The 14,579-nt window shown below is 46.2% G+C and overlaps 1 protein-coding gene across 4 annotated transcripts in view; it reads left to right on the top strand.

Moving 5' to 3' along the window:
- Positions 1–14,579, top strand: part of SPOCK1 (SPARC (osteonectin), cwcv and kazal like domains proteoglycan 1) — a 593,321-nt gene that overhangs the window by 366,472 nt on the left and 212,270 nt on the right. For all 4 annotated transcript variants that reach the window (XM_055428906.2, XM_055428907.2, XM_055428908.2 and 1 more), the window contains exon 4: positions 10,671–10,785. In XM_055428906.2, coding sequence (XP_055284881.2) covers positions 10,671–10,785 — 115 coding nt within the window. The remainder of the gene's footprint in view (positions 1–10,670; positions 10,786–14,579) is intronic.

Raw genomic sequence — 14,579 nt, forward strand, 5'->3', positions numbered from 1 at the left:
CTGCTAGCTTTTTATCAGTGGTGCTTGAATGTAGGCTTTTAGGATACCTGATCACTCAAACCCCTTGATTCTCCAGTAGAATTGTTCAAAACCCAAAGACTTTCTCTCAAAAAAGAAAAAAAAAAAGTATGACCATGAAGGTTGTGCTTTTAGTGAACATAATTTAGGGGAAGGAAAGAGTTTTATTCTTCATTTCCAGACCTTACAGTCTCTGACATGAGACAAAGCAGAGCACAGCTCCACTGGAGATACAGGATGCCTTAGTTGTCACACACTGGCCTCAGCAGTGTTGCAGATCTGGTTAATCAGTAAAGGGGTTCTGAGTCAATTGGACCCTGAGCTTGATGTTCAAAAAGAAGTTTTCATGCTTCTCCCTGTGGAGATGAACCTCACATTTGAGACTGGAAAGGCTAAACAGCATCACAGCTCCAGGATCTTGAGTCTCTAAAATGTCTGGGGTCCTTGCCCTAGGTGTACATTCCCTTTACCTGAAGATCTGGTAAGAGGATGATAACATGGACCATATGCCAAACACTGTGCTCAGCACCTTCACGCATTATCTCATCAGGTCCTCACAATACTCCAGTGAGGCAGGTCTGTCCGTCTGCCCCTGAATCCTAGCGAGGTGAGTGACCTGTCAAGATGCATTGGTAGGAAGCAGCCAGCTGTGCCTCTCCTCTCAAACTCATGCCTCTCTGATCCAAACCCTTGGGCAATATTCTAGGTACAATAATTTTGGTTTTTTTTTTTTTTTAAATTAGTAGAGTTTTAAAATTTCCCCATTCTACTATGGTCAGCTACTATGGCTGCAGAATAATGTAGAATCATGCTCATTAGCACCAAAGGAGTTAGTTCTCTGAGAAAAGCTATGCGTTTTATAAGAGCTTTAATTACATTGAAGTGAGGCCCAGGTACAAAAGCTAGACTTTATGAGCTGTAGAATTCTTAGAACTTTTTTAAGTATACCTTTTTTCCTGGAAATATTTGATTTTTATGGTGCTTTTTATATCCTCTTATTCTCCAAGGTTATGGAACTGGTCTCAAGTGATTCTGTCTTCTTTGTTCATAAATGTCTGATGAATAATTTCTGTCAATTACAGTAAAATAGAACCTGAGAGCTTTCACTATTACAACATTTTAGTAAATTCTGGCCGTTTTAATGGATGAGAAGGTTAAGACTTCCCTGTGCATGGTGTCTTGTCCCTTTGTTGAGAGCTATGACTATTCTCAGGTCTGTTGATCATGCTGCCTTTTCTTGTCCCATGTCACCACCAGGTATCCTGAACATCCCCAGTGACATGAACCATATACATGCTTCACAAAACCCACTCACAGAAGGAACCAGAAGGTTCACTTGTTCCATGTTGTTTCTTATGTCAGGGAGAGAAAGTTAAGTTCACTGGACATCAGCATTGACTTGGAAAGAAACTTTGACTTTTGTATTCATTATACAAATCATATAAGTTTATTCACTTATCCAAGCATTTGGCTTTGACTTCTGTTGGTACCATGTTTTCTTCACAGAAGGCGGTCCTCATGGGGATCCTGTGGGTGACATGATTCTCAGGGGAGATGGACAGAGGGGTTCTGTATGCTGCTGCTTGGCACTGTAATCATTACTTTTATCCCCCATTGTAAGCTCTTCTCATGAGTGGTGTGGTGGCTCCAATTATCACCTTTGTTGTGAGACTCACCTAGGTTGAAATCCAGACTTACCAGCTGTGTGACCATGGACAGGTTACTCAACATCGTCAGTTTCCTCATGAGTTAATTCATATTAAACTGATCTCTGTATTGGTTACCTCAGTGGTGAATTAGAATAATAGTACATTATTCTGCAGGTCGGTTGATGTCACTGTCTTGGTTGTCAGCCCCCTGATGGGATGATGCTTTATGTAATAAAATGCTCTTTTCTTCCCTTTTCCCCCCTTCAGTTCTTCTCTTCTCCTCTCCATTTTCTTCCTCTCCTCCATCCCTCTTTTGAAGGGAAATCAATTTCTTGGTGAAAATGCAGAGTGAGGGTCCTTGCCTTCAGCATTCCAGAGCAGCTGGGGGATGGGGGAAGGCACTGAATAAAAGTTTTAAGAAAGGGACACTGACTGATAACATTTTGTGGCCTGTGATTTTATGACGCCTATTTTCACAGCTGCCCTAGTGGACACACCTTAATGCATTCCAGTCAAATGATCAGGATGTGCCAATTGGCCATGTTGCACTTACCGGTTTGCTGGCAGTGTCTCATTTGGCGCATGAACGGTGGTGGAGGGGGGGCAGGGAGAAGAGGGTGTTAAAGCCCGTCCCTGCCACTGCTGTTCCAGCCCGGAACAGTGCATCCTTAACTCTTCCATCTCAGAGGCAAGAGTGCTGTCATCTCCCAGGGCTGGAAACTTGCTCTTGCCTCCGGCGATGGTCATGACTCATTGTCTCCCTGATGTAGAGATTCTTCAGGAAGCAGGAGACTGTGCCTTTTGTAGACTGCTGAATGACAGTCTGCAGTGGTGGTGGCCCGCAGGCACAGGCAGTCTGCATTGATTCACAGCTTATCTCAGGGACAGCCCCAGAAGACAAAGGACATTCAGGAGAAGCTGAGGGCCCTGGTGTGTGAGTGGGAGAGGCTGGGGCTGGTGCTTCTTTTCAAAGGAAGCAGGATAGGAAATGGAAAGCATGTCTCCTTTGGATGTAGACAGCCCTGATTTTGGACACTGGCTTTGCCGTTCATTAGCCATGTATTAATGGCAAGCCACTCCAGTACTATTGCCTAGAAAATCCCATGGATGGAGGAGCCTGGTAAGCTGCAGTCCGTGGGGTCGCTAAGGGTCGGACACGACTGAGCGACTTAACTTTCACTTTTCACTTTCCACTTTCACACATTGGAGAAGGAAATGGCAACCCACTCCAGTGTTCTTGCCTGGAGAATCCCAGGGACGGGGGAGCCTGGTGGGCTTCCGTCTATGGGGTCACACAGAGTCGGACACGACTGAAGTGACTTAGCAGCAGCAGCAGCCATGTATTATCAGAAAGCTACTTATCCATTTCAAATCCATTTTTTCATCTTTACCTTCCTCTTTCACTTAATATACCATAAACATCTACCTATGTTAATACATATAAACCTACGTATGCCTTTATAGTAGCTGGACGATATTTCGTAAATGGATGTCTTGTGATTAAGATAACCATTTCCCTGTAGATGGTGTTGTGGACTAAAGCTTATGTCAAAGCCATAATCCTCATTGTGGCTGTATTTGGAGAGGGAGTCTTTAAGGAAGTGATTAAGGTGAAATGAGGTCCTAAGGGTGGCACCCTGATACAATAGGACAGGGGTCATTATCAAAGGAGGCATCAGGGAGCTTGCTTGCTCTGTGAGTCCACCTAGAGAAGCCCATGTGAGGACACAGTGAAAAGGTGGTTGTCTGTAAGCCAGGAAGAGAGCTCTGACCAGAAACTGACCAGATTGGGGCTCTCATCTCAGCCTGTCAGCCTCCAGAACTATGAGAAAATAAATTTCTGGTATTTTGTAGCAACCTGAGCAGATGGATACAGATGAACTTTCAACTTGTTTACATTTTCCCCTTATTGTAGACCATAAAGATATGTTTTGGCCTAACACTTTCATCTTCTAGGTCATTGGATAATTCTTTTTGCCCTTCTTTCCATTTACTATTAAAATTTTCATATGTATCAAAAGTTGAGGGAATGATAAACACCTATCTTAACTATGTTTTATGGTTGTTAGCAATTAAATACATGGTTGAAAAATTGCCTTCTAAAAAGGCTTTTCATAGTTTATACCATCTCCTGCAAACACACACAGACTACTTTAAGAGAGAGGATACTTTTAGTTATAATGTCTTCAAATCCTTCGTTTGAAAGGGAAAGAAAAAATCTCTTCCCAGGAGAGTCTTTCTGGTTGTAAGCACCTTTTTATTCTCTTCCTTTTTGTCCTTATCTGTCCTATGTCCCTGCCTACTTCCATCCTCCAGTTTTTAGGCACACACATCCAGCCTTCTATATTACTCACCTGTCCTGTTTAGACACACAGCCAATAGCCCCTTTGTTCAATCTCAAAGAGCATGGCCAAACCCTTGATATGAAAGCTGAGAACAGAGACAGAGTCTTTCCAATCTGCCATGCTTCCGTGGTTCCAGCAAAATCCTATGGGTGGAATCTTCTGTTTTGTATTCAGTGAGGCTATGTCGTCAGCTAGTAAACAAGCCCCTCTGGAGAGGTAGGGGAAGCAAGATGCATGCACGGGTTACCATGGGGACAGACAAGCCGTAATAAATGTTTGGGACCTTTGCTTGACAAGGTTTTAGCAGTTTGGAATAATTTCATTGTCAATCATCCATTAAGTCACTCCTAATGAATCACTGGGAGTGTCTTTGCTCTTCAGAATGATCCTCGCATGAGCATGATTTGGGCAGAGAACAACCTTAAAAGGAACAGGGAGACAGCAAACAGTCATTAATTTGTCAACTCATTGCGAATTGAGTGGCCTTTTGTCAGAGGAAGTTTCCACAAGTCACCGGAGAGGACCATGAGTTCACATGGTGGTTTTAGATGAAATCTTGACTTCTTCGTTTTACCAGGTAGCCTGGTTGCCTTCCAGAATCCTGTGCAGCTTCATGGCCCCAGGGAAGAGGGTCATGGAGGTTCCTCAGAGGAGGAAAGGGGGCACTAAGAGTTGGCCACTGGGCCCTCCACTCTGACACTGCCTCTCATTTGCAGGGTGAGAGTGTGCAGTGTGTCTGTACTTATCAAAAGACCACTTTCCATGTAAAATGTATATAGAAGTCTTGCTCTTCCTACCCGCTCTCTACCAGCTTCAGCACAGGAGGGTGTGCCATGTTTGTCATCACTATGGAACTTGGTAGCCATGGCCCCCCAAAGTCCTCATTGTGGTTTCAAGGCCCCCCATGATGACACTGCCATCTCATCCCATGCCTGCTCTAGCCTGCTTCTAGCCTGATGAAATGTTGCCATTCCCCTGACTTGCCATCATTTCTCTTACATCTGAAAAGGGAGTTTCTTTTTCCCTGGAGTGTTCTTCCTTATCCTACTACCTGGGTTAAACCCACTTTTCCATAGATAACAGTCTGTCTGGGAAGTTTCACCTAACCCACTGAAAGGTTGGATGTGGTACCTTCCTTATCTCCCACAGTGTACAAAACTTCCTCTCATTTACCTGTCTCCTCTGTTGAGTTGTGAGCTTTCGGAGGGCAGGAATGACATCCTGTTCACTCTAGAAGTGCCAGCCTGAAATTTGCTCTGCAAATGTTAATGGAGTAAATAAACCCTAGCATATGTCACGGAGAAGGCAATGGCACCCCACTCCAGTACTCTTGCCTGGAAAATCCCATGGACAGAGGAGCCTGGTAGGCTGCAGTCCATGGGGTCACTGAGAGTCAGACACGACCAAGTGACTTCACTTTCACTTTCCACTTTCATGTGTTGGAAAAGGAAATGGCAGTCCACTCCAGTGTTCTTGCCTGGAGAATCCCAGGGACGGGGTAGCCTGGTGGGCTGCCATCTATGGGGTCGCACAGAGTCGGACACGACTGAAGCAACTTAGCAGCAGCAGCATATGTCACATTAACTCTCAGGGACCCATTGTTTAGCCCACAGAATGGAACATCCTCTCATCCCAGCGTCTTTGAGGTGGCACCCTGCTCTGCTCGTCCTTGTATTATAACCATTTGCCAGTGAGCTTGTAAGGATGTGCCCGAGGACAGCAAAAAGACTTGATTTAGAGTTTTAAAATCAACATAGCTAATTAAAAATTAACTCATACTGAAAAATAAGTTCTGAAACAATTACAATAATTAAAATATCACTACCTTAATTGAGACCAAGCAGTGAGCTTAAAAAATAAAATTAATTAAAAAAAACCTTACATGAAGCCTGTAATTAATTGGCTTTTGAATTTGATGTTTTCCAGCTTGATAAATTTGTTTCAATTAATTCATTTTTCCCTTTGAAAAATGTTTTGTAAAGATTATTGAAAAAATTAACTGGACACATATCCTATGCCAGTTGACACTTGATTGGTTTTCGTGAAAGGGCAGGAAAGATGCAATTAACCTTCCATGGGTACCTGTTGGGCATACTCTCTTGCTTGAATCCACATGAGTCCTGCAGGTATTTAATAGAAACGGAGGGGGCAGGGCTTTGGCATCTTGTGGGGATTGCTGAGGCTTATCACCAGGCATGCGCTTGGGGAGAAAGAAACTTGGAGCACAGTCTGTAGAAACCATTAGCACCTTGACAAGGAGGCTTCTGCCCCTGGCCAGGGTTATCACTCACTCTCAGCCCTCTGTCACTACCTCCTCCCCTGCATGGTTTCCCTGCACCTTATTAAAGGGCCTCTCAAATACCACTTATTATTCTGGTCTCCTATTATTTCCTCTAGAAAGTAGAGCCGCACCGCCCTGCCTAGTACAGGTGTGGGTGCCTGTCAGTCACCACAGCCTCAGGGGTGCTGGAAAGAGCATATAAGAGAGGCAGCATTTACATGGAAGTGGCACGCTCCAGCACCATCTTTATCCCCTTTCAATCCCGAGTCTGCTGTTTTTCAAAAACAAGATGCGTCCTGGTGATTAAATAAACGCCGACAGCTTGATTTGTTACTGTTTTGTTGTTCTGTGAAGTTCATTTACTCTAAATAATTCCCATACATGTTTGAAGTATTCAGAACCTGGTAATTAATTTTTAGCAGTCTTGATTTCTATATGCAAATTGTTAAGTAAGTATGCGTATAGAGTTAAATAGCTGATGATTTTTATTTAGTAATATTTCTGGTTGGAGATTTTTGTTTTAATTTTCATTTTTTTTTTTTTTTAAGAAATGTTAGCTTCAAGAATTGGAGGAACGGGGATTTCCCTGATAGTCCACAGGTTAAGACTCCATGCTTCCAAAGCAGGGGGTGCAGTTTCAGCCCCTGGTCTGGGAACTAGGGACTGTGTGCACTATGTTGTACTATGTGGCCAAAAGAAATAAAGAGCTATCGTAAAAAAACTACAAAAAGGAAAACAAAATGATTGGAGTAGGGTGATCTACCAGTTCAGTCGCTCAGTCGTGTCCGACTCTGCGACCCCATGAACTGCAGCACGCCAGGCCTCCCTGTCCATCACCGACTCCCAGAGTCCACCCAAACCCATGTCCATTGAGTCAGTGATGCCATCCAACCATCTCATCCTCTGTCATCCCCCTCTCCTCCTGCCCTCAATCTTAGTATTAGCTTAATGGTAGAGTAACAGGTGGCAAGGTTGCAGAAAGAAAATAGACTGCCACTGACCATGTGACTCCTTTGAGGGGTTGTTGCCTTCAGAGGGAGGAGGTGGAGGGCACAATTGCCCATGGTGGGCATCCTCCTATTCTTGGGGGGATATTGAGGCCATGTGACCCAGCCTTGACAGCACCAGCCCCCCTGGATACCCCTTGCTTTTATTCCTGAAGACTCAGTCTGCCCTGGAGGCCTCTCAACAGGTGCATCTGGGCTCAGTACTTGGTTTGAGATAAGGCCCCACATCAGCCTTTTTATATGATATAAATTTTATATTTATTATTTTACATGCTGGGTCTTCATTGCCGTGAGGGCTTTTCTGTAGTTACGGAAAGCAGGGCCTCCTCTTCAGTTGTGTGGGCTTCTCACTGTGGTGGCCTCTCTTGTTGCAGAGCAGGAGCTGTAGGCGTGCATGGCCTCTCTTGTTGCAGAGCAGGAGCTGTAGGCGTGCAGGCTCAGCAGTTGTGGCACACAGGCTTAGTTGCTCCCTGGGATGTGGGGTCTTCCTGGATCAGGGATCGAACCTGTGTCTTCTGCATTGGCAAGAAGATTCTTCACCATTGAGCCACCAGGGAAGCCCCACATCAACCTTTTGTAGGAGACTCCGGGTGCTTTCCATGCCACTGGCGTATCATGTTGAGGAGTTTGGGTTCTGGAGTTAGCCAACCAGGTGTCATATACTGAGCGTCCCTCTCATCTGCTTTGTACAATGAGCATAGGAATGGCAGACACCGCCATAGGTGTTTGTGTGAGAATTAAGTACAGTAATCCAATTAGAGGGCTTAGTTCACTGCCTGCATGTCAAAAGCACTGGATACGTGTGAGCTATCGTTCTGGTTATTATGAAGGCTTATTATTCACTCTGGGAATGAAATCCAAACACACAAAATAACAGACATCTATGAGGCACTTAACATGTTCCCAGGTTTGTTGGCAGCACTGATAAAGATGGACTTATTTCTTCCTGATGACAACCTAAAGCAATAGTAGGGACCTCTGTTATCCCATTTCACAGAAGAGGAAACTGAGGTGTAGGAGGTTAGGAAGCAGTGGAGGCAGCATTCTCTTGGATCACTGTGTCTAGAGGCTGTGCTCCTTTCTGCTCTGCTCAGTGGACTCACTTTCCTTTAGATCTCACTATTCACTGGGGTCATCTGGACCCCAGTGTGGATGGCGCATGTCTGTGAAATTGGCTGCAAAAGCTAAAAGAAGCTTAAGTTGGGTGATAAGGCTTGTCATATAGTCCTGTGTCTTTTGACATCCATTGCCTCAGCCAGCCTGGTGTTCTCCATCTCTGAGATCCACTCCAGTGGCAATCCCAAAGGGTCTACGACGCTTGGCACCTGTCAGGGAAATACTTCACTTGGTTCCTGAGGCCAGGGCTGCCAGGGGCCTCGTCCCCACATTTCTTCAGGGGTCTGATCCCCATATTTCTTCAGGTCCCTAAGTGTCTGTCTGCATCTTGTGGTGACTGGGAGTGTGAGAAGGGCAGTAAAGGACTGGCATGGTCATTCTTAGCAGTCATCCAATTGTCATGCACTGTTAGCTCTGTGCCGTGTGTGTCTTGGAGAACAAGTCACAGCTGGCTAGACGAGCCCTAGGTGGGGGATGGAGGGCAGTGCACTGGGAGAAGGCCGCTGTCCTGAAATGCACCGACCTCCTGGCTCCTCATGAGGACATCCCAGGAAGCCAGAGAATTCCCCCTGGAGCCAGGAAGTTCCTGCTGCAAGTTTCTGGAAAGCCCAGCCTGGGAAGACTCTGAGGCCAGACACACAGGCCCTGCCATTCACTTCCCAGAGGGGACACCCTTAGCTTAAGAGCTCAGAGTGAGCACCCTGTCCCTGTGGCATCTCTCTCTCTCTTGCAGTCCATTTCCTGCTGCTAAATGCCAGGTAGCCGGGCACACCCACTGGGGAGTAGGCTCCACCAGGTGACTCCCCTGGGACCAAGACCCGGGTCTCGTTGCTCACCTGACTGGCCTGCAAATGCACCCAGTTTCTGTTTGCAGAAGCTGAAGCTGCTGCAGTGGAGGGAGCAATTCAAGCCCCAAGAAGAAATACCTTCAGATGTAGTGTGTTCAGGTCCCTTGTGGAGTTCCCTGGGGCCACTGAAAGAAAACGATTGAGATTCTAGGCCTGGGTGGCCTGACAGGAATCCTTACTTCCTCTAAGGGCAGAGCGTTCATGATCTCTGAGGGGCCCCAGGGTTGAGAGGGCATGGTATTAATATTTCTTAGAGTTGTTTTGCTTTCCCTACTCGGGATGCAGATTTGTTTAATGGAACTTGTGTTGGGGGAGGACATGGGAGCGTGACCTTGCCTGGCTGTGGAGAGCAGCCATGACAGACGGACCACCTGATAGGCTTTTTGGCCCAGGACCTGGGAGGTGGCACTGTTTTGCAGAGAACTCCCTGTGGCCTCTTTGCTTTGAAGAGTGTGTGCCCCTCAACCTGTGGGGTATTGCCTAGCCAGGGGCCAGCTACTCTGCCTGTTCTAGAAAGTGCTGCTGTATATGATGTGCTGGCTCTGAAGACCCTGCTCCAGTGACTTGGCTGAATCAACACCACCTGTGTTATTCCCACCCCCAAAGCCCACACTTTCTAGTCAGATGGAATATCTGAGGATTCCCCAGATGTGCCTCCCCACCCTGGAGTAGGCCTGACTGCTCTGCCTATCTTGCCTTTTCTCATTTTGCTTTTTACCATCCCACCCATCCCTCAAGGTCCAACTCACATATTAATGCTTCATTAATCCTTGCCCCAGAAATTGATCTCTCTTATTCTTTCAAGCTCTGTTATCATTTTGTATGCCTCTCATGGCCCTTGTTTCATTCTCCCCTGCACAATAAATATTTATGTGTCAGATTTTTTTCCCCCACCCAATTATATCACAAGTTTGTATGACTCATAACTGTCTTGTACATCCCAAAGTTCTTCACAAAAATTAAAATAGGCTGATGGATCCTCACAGTGAGTGTTGATGGAACTGAAGGCAAAACTCTCCTCCTCTGGGACATTGTATATTATAGGAAATAAGTAAAATTGGGCGCAAAGTCACATAAAGGAGTGACAGACAAAGAACCAAGGAGTGCTATGTAGTTTTTGGTCCTTGGAACACACAGGGTTCTAAAGTAATTCCTGGCCAAGATAAAGATACTGAAACTCCCAAAGCACAAAAGAATCGCTATCCTGATGCTGAAGAAAAACACGTGGCATAGACACAGAATTCCCTGTGGTTTGGGTTTTTATTCTAATTCCCTCCAGCCTAAGTAAACAGTGCAGAGTAGCAAACACATGGTCTGTTTGTTTCCCACGTGTTTATTTGAGTATAAATATAAATTAAATTTACCTGGGGGTCCTAACTCTTCTTTTCTTGCTTTTCTTGCCTCAGCCCTGGACCCATCCAAAGACCCCTGCCTGAAGGTGAAATGCAGCCCTCACAAGGTGTGTGTGACCCAGGACTACCAGACTGCCCTGTGTGTCAGCCGCAAGCACCTGCTCCCCAGGTAAGCCAAGGGCTCCAAGGTGTCCTCCAGCCACCAGATCTGGGGTACCTGACCTCTGGCTGGGGGACAGCGGGGAGGAGGGGACAGGTGTTTGATCTGTGTCTTATGTGGTACGTGGTACACGCAGTCTTGCTGTAGTATGTATCTCAGTTCTCAAACACATTTGCAAAGAAAGTTAACCTTTTAATTTCCTTTGAATCAACTTTATCTGACTCTGAGCCCTCATCCAAGCAGATGAACAGAAGACCCTTTCTTGGTCATTGTGGGGGGCCATTCCTCCTCCTTGGATGACCTCAGGATCCAGGAAGTTTCTCTTTAGTCTTCTGGTTGCCACAGACATCCTCCCCATGATAATCCTTGAAGGTCCCTTGAAGTCAGAGTTGGGGGTTTATCTGCTTCAGCGCTCCGTGGGCTGTGGGCATCTTTACCAGGCTGAGAGTCCTGGTTTGGGGTCCTGCTCCTCAAGACAGCCACGTCAGATTTCCCTCTGAGAACGTGTCTTCCTGTTCCCCCTTCCTCAGCGCAGGGGGAAGCCTCTCCCTTCATCTTCAGGGTTGTTAAAGCCTTTGTCCTGTACCCTCCACCCATTCTAAGCATCTGCTGGGCTTTGTTGTTATTTAGTCGCCCAGTCATGTCTGACTCTGTGACACCTTGGATTGTGGCACACCAGGCCTCCCTCTCCCTCACCGTCTCCCGGGGTTTACCCAAGTTCATATTCATTGCATCGGTGATGCCGTCCAGCCATCTCATCCTCTGATGCCCTCTTCTTCTGTGCTCAATCGTTCCTAGCATCAGGGACTTTTCCAATGAATTGTCTGTTTGCATCAGATGGCCAAAATACTGGAGCTTAGGTTTTTACAAATGAGCCTTTGAATTCAGGCTACTTCTGCCTTCAGTCCTGAAGAAATACTTGAAGTAAGAAAACACACACACACACGCACGCACGCACACATGCACCCAACAGACTTTCTTCAAGAATGGGGTTGGATGGGATGGGGGTGGGAGAAAGGTGATTTCAGTGCCATTCCCACCCTTGTCCCTGTACTGACTCTAGAGTGGAGAGGTGCAGCAAGAGGCATTGAAGTTACACACGCTTAGGTATTATCACTTGAATTTGGAGACTTTCTCAGCTGTTTACCTGCACTGCACCATAAACTTAGGCAAAGAAGAGTAGCCTTTCTGATAAATCTGCCTTGTTATAGCTTTTGCCCTTTGGTTAGTTCCAATTTGACCCTGGGACCATGCAGAATGAGTCCTATCCCATCTCTTAGTTCTTGAAGTCTGAGCAATGCATGCCCCTGTGGCTGTTCCTTTGAGGACATGGTTCTCTCAGTTCCTAAGAACATGTGGGGAGCTCCCATGCTCTGGCAGGCAGTCCAGCAGTGAAGCTGCTCGTGGGAGTGGCCTGATAGCACAGAGTAGAGCCCTCAACCCCTCCGGCCCTGCAAACCCAGCACCTGCAGCCACGGACCTGGCCTCTGTGATCACCTAACAATAGTCAAGTTTTGTCTCCGTAAGACTGGGATTCAAGGTATTATGATGTGCTTTGCTCTTCCCCTGTGTTCTCGCTGGAATTAAAGCCAGGTTTCGCCCCTGAACCCTATCTAGCATATGCCAGGCATTGTGCTCAGGACCTATAGCCTTGAATTCCTCCAATGATTTTGTCAAGTTGGTGCTTATTTTTGTCCTCATTCTGAAAGTGAGAGAACTGAGGCAGAGAGAGGAGTTGGTCATTTGCTTGTTTTAAGTGGCAGCTCTGTTGAGGACTGTCGAGCTCCAAAGCTTATGTTTCTCGTCAGTACCATGCATTGGCCACATTGTTTGATCTACTTTGTCTATCCACTAATTCCTTGTAATTTAACAAAAAGGTATTAGGTACCTACTATGTGCCAGGCCTGTGTTAGGCCTTGAGGCTGCAGAGGTAAACAAGAGACCCTATTTCTACTCCAAGGAAAATCTAGATCACTGCATGCAGAGTGGGATGTGAAAAATAATTATTTTTTGTTCTTCAAAAGTCATTCTAAGGCATATATACCCTGAAAAAGCTCTCCTAGATTCTCCTGCCACACAAGACTTCTTCATTCTCTGAAGGACAAACAATGTGGTCCCTTTTGCTGCAAATACCAAATACTCCTTGGAATAGTGTTGTGTTGATCAACCATCTGGTTTTATGTGTGTGTGTAACATGGACAGTCCATTGCCTGTTTCCTCCTGGAATATAGCCCTGTCTGTAAGTCCCAGGCAAGAGAGTTTTAGTTATAAGTGCAAATCTGTTTGAGTCAGAGGCAGCAGCCTTGCTGGTATTCGGCATATCTAGGTGTAAACGGCGCTTTTCTGGGCATGCCGTGTTTCTGTTTGGAAACACCACCATTATTTTGCTTGTGTTGAAAGTGTTATCCTCATCTCTGGCATCTTCTGGTGGCTACAGTGTTCAGTGGCTAAGAGCATAGATTTGAGAATGAGACCATTCTAGGCTCCATTCCCAGGTTGGCTACTTTCTAGCTGTGTAACCTCGGCAAGTTACTCGACCTTTCTGAATCTGGGTTCCCGCCACTCTAACATGGGTTTAAAGAAAGAATTTACCCCCTTCCTCTTTCCCATTTGCTGGGATACATCCTTTAGTAATTCTTGCAGAGAGGGTTTATGGGTGGTAAGTTTTACTAATCCTTGCATAGAACATTTTGTGTATTTTTGTGTGAGAGGTCAGAAAGACGGAGGTACATAGTTTAGTGTCACATCAGGACAACTAGTTTTACAATGATTAAAACAGTTATGGTAATAGATATTACTATTGTCTGATTCATTCTGGAAGGCCAGCCAGAAAATCCCTCATTTGCATGCTCCTGAGGATAAGTAGCTCACTCCAGGGGCCCTGCCCACTGTCTTGTTCTGGTCTTTGGATTTCCTGCCCATGGAAGCCTGCTGCCCGCTCTGTGATTCACGGCAGGTGAGGAGTTGGACAAAAACTGCATTTCTGATGATGGGTATCATTCATTGACTGGAAAAGCAGCCCAAAGAGGAGCCTCTGACTGAGGGGCATGCCCGTGTCCTCCTCAGGGTTGGGGGGTGGCCTGTGTCCACGGAGGGCTCTGTGGCGGTGTGCTCTGCAGTCGTGCCTGCCTCCCGTCCCCTCTGGAGGCTGAATTACTCAGCCCTTATCAGCTCAGTACACTCCTCTTCTTGGGGCTTGGACATCTTCCCAGATGAAACATCTGTCCTTCCACATTATACTTCAGGGATCCGCTCTGACCAGGGAGGCCGTGTTGACAACTCTTATTTATTCATCAATCAGGGAAGTCCTCTTTCTCTCTGTGAAACATCTGTAGGCAATCCCGTCAGGCAGTCTGGCCTCTGCAGCAGCTCAAGGGGTAAATCCCGCCTGCCAGACAGTCAGGACCACACACACAGGGAGAGGCGGCCTATTGGCCTGGGGCTGCTTGTGAGGCTGTGGACTTGGGCTGTCTTAGACGGGAGAACTGTAAGTGCATCCACAAGAGGAATTCATTAGCTTTCTTTGCCCTTGGAGACTGAGTGAGTGGAGAAGTGGTTTGACACACACATTTGTGACCACCTGGTGTCAGGGTGGCTGGACTAGCAATTTCAGTGCAAACACTCCCCCAGTATTAGAATGGTATTGGGCTTGTAGTTGGTTTCATCGAGAGACTTCAGCTAAACTCAGATTCTCTTTAGAAATTCTGCATTTTATCTCTTCCTGCTGTTGAGCTGTATTGAGTAGGGTGGGGAGAGGGTTAATTCTTGGAAGCATGTTCATCTTTTAGGTGCTCTAAGGGGGC

This window comes from Moschus berezovskii, chromosome 8 (assembly GCF_049115385.1).
Source record: "Moschus berezovskii isolate FMDL1 chromosome 8, NW_MosBer_1.0, whole genome shotgun sequence".
Lineage (NCBI taxonomy): Eukaryota > Metazoa > Chordata > Mammalia > Artiodactyla > Moschidae > Moschus > Moschus berezovskii.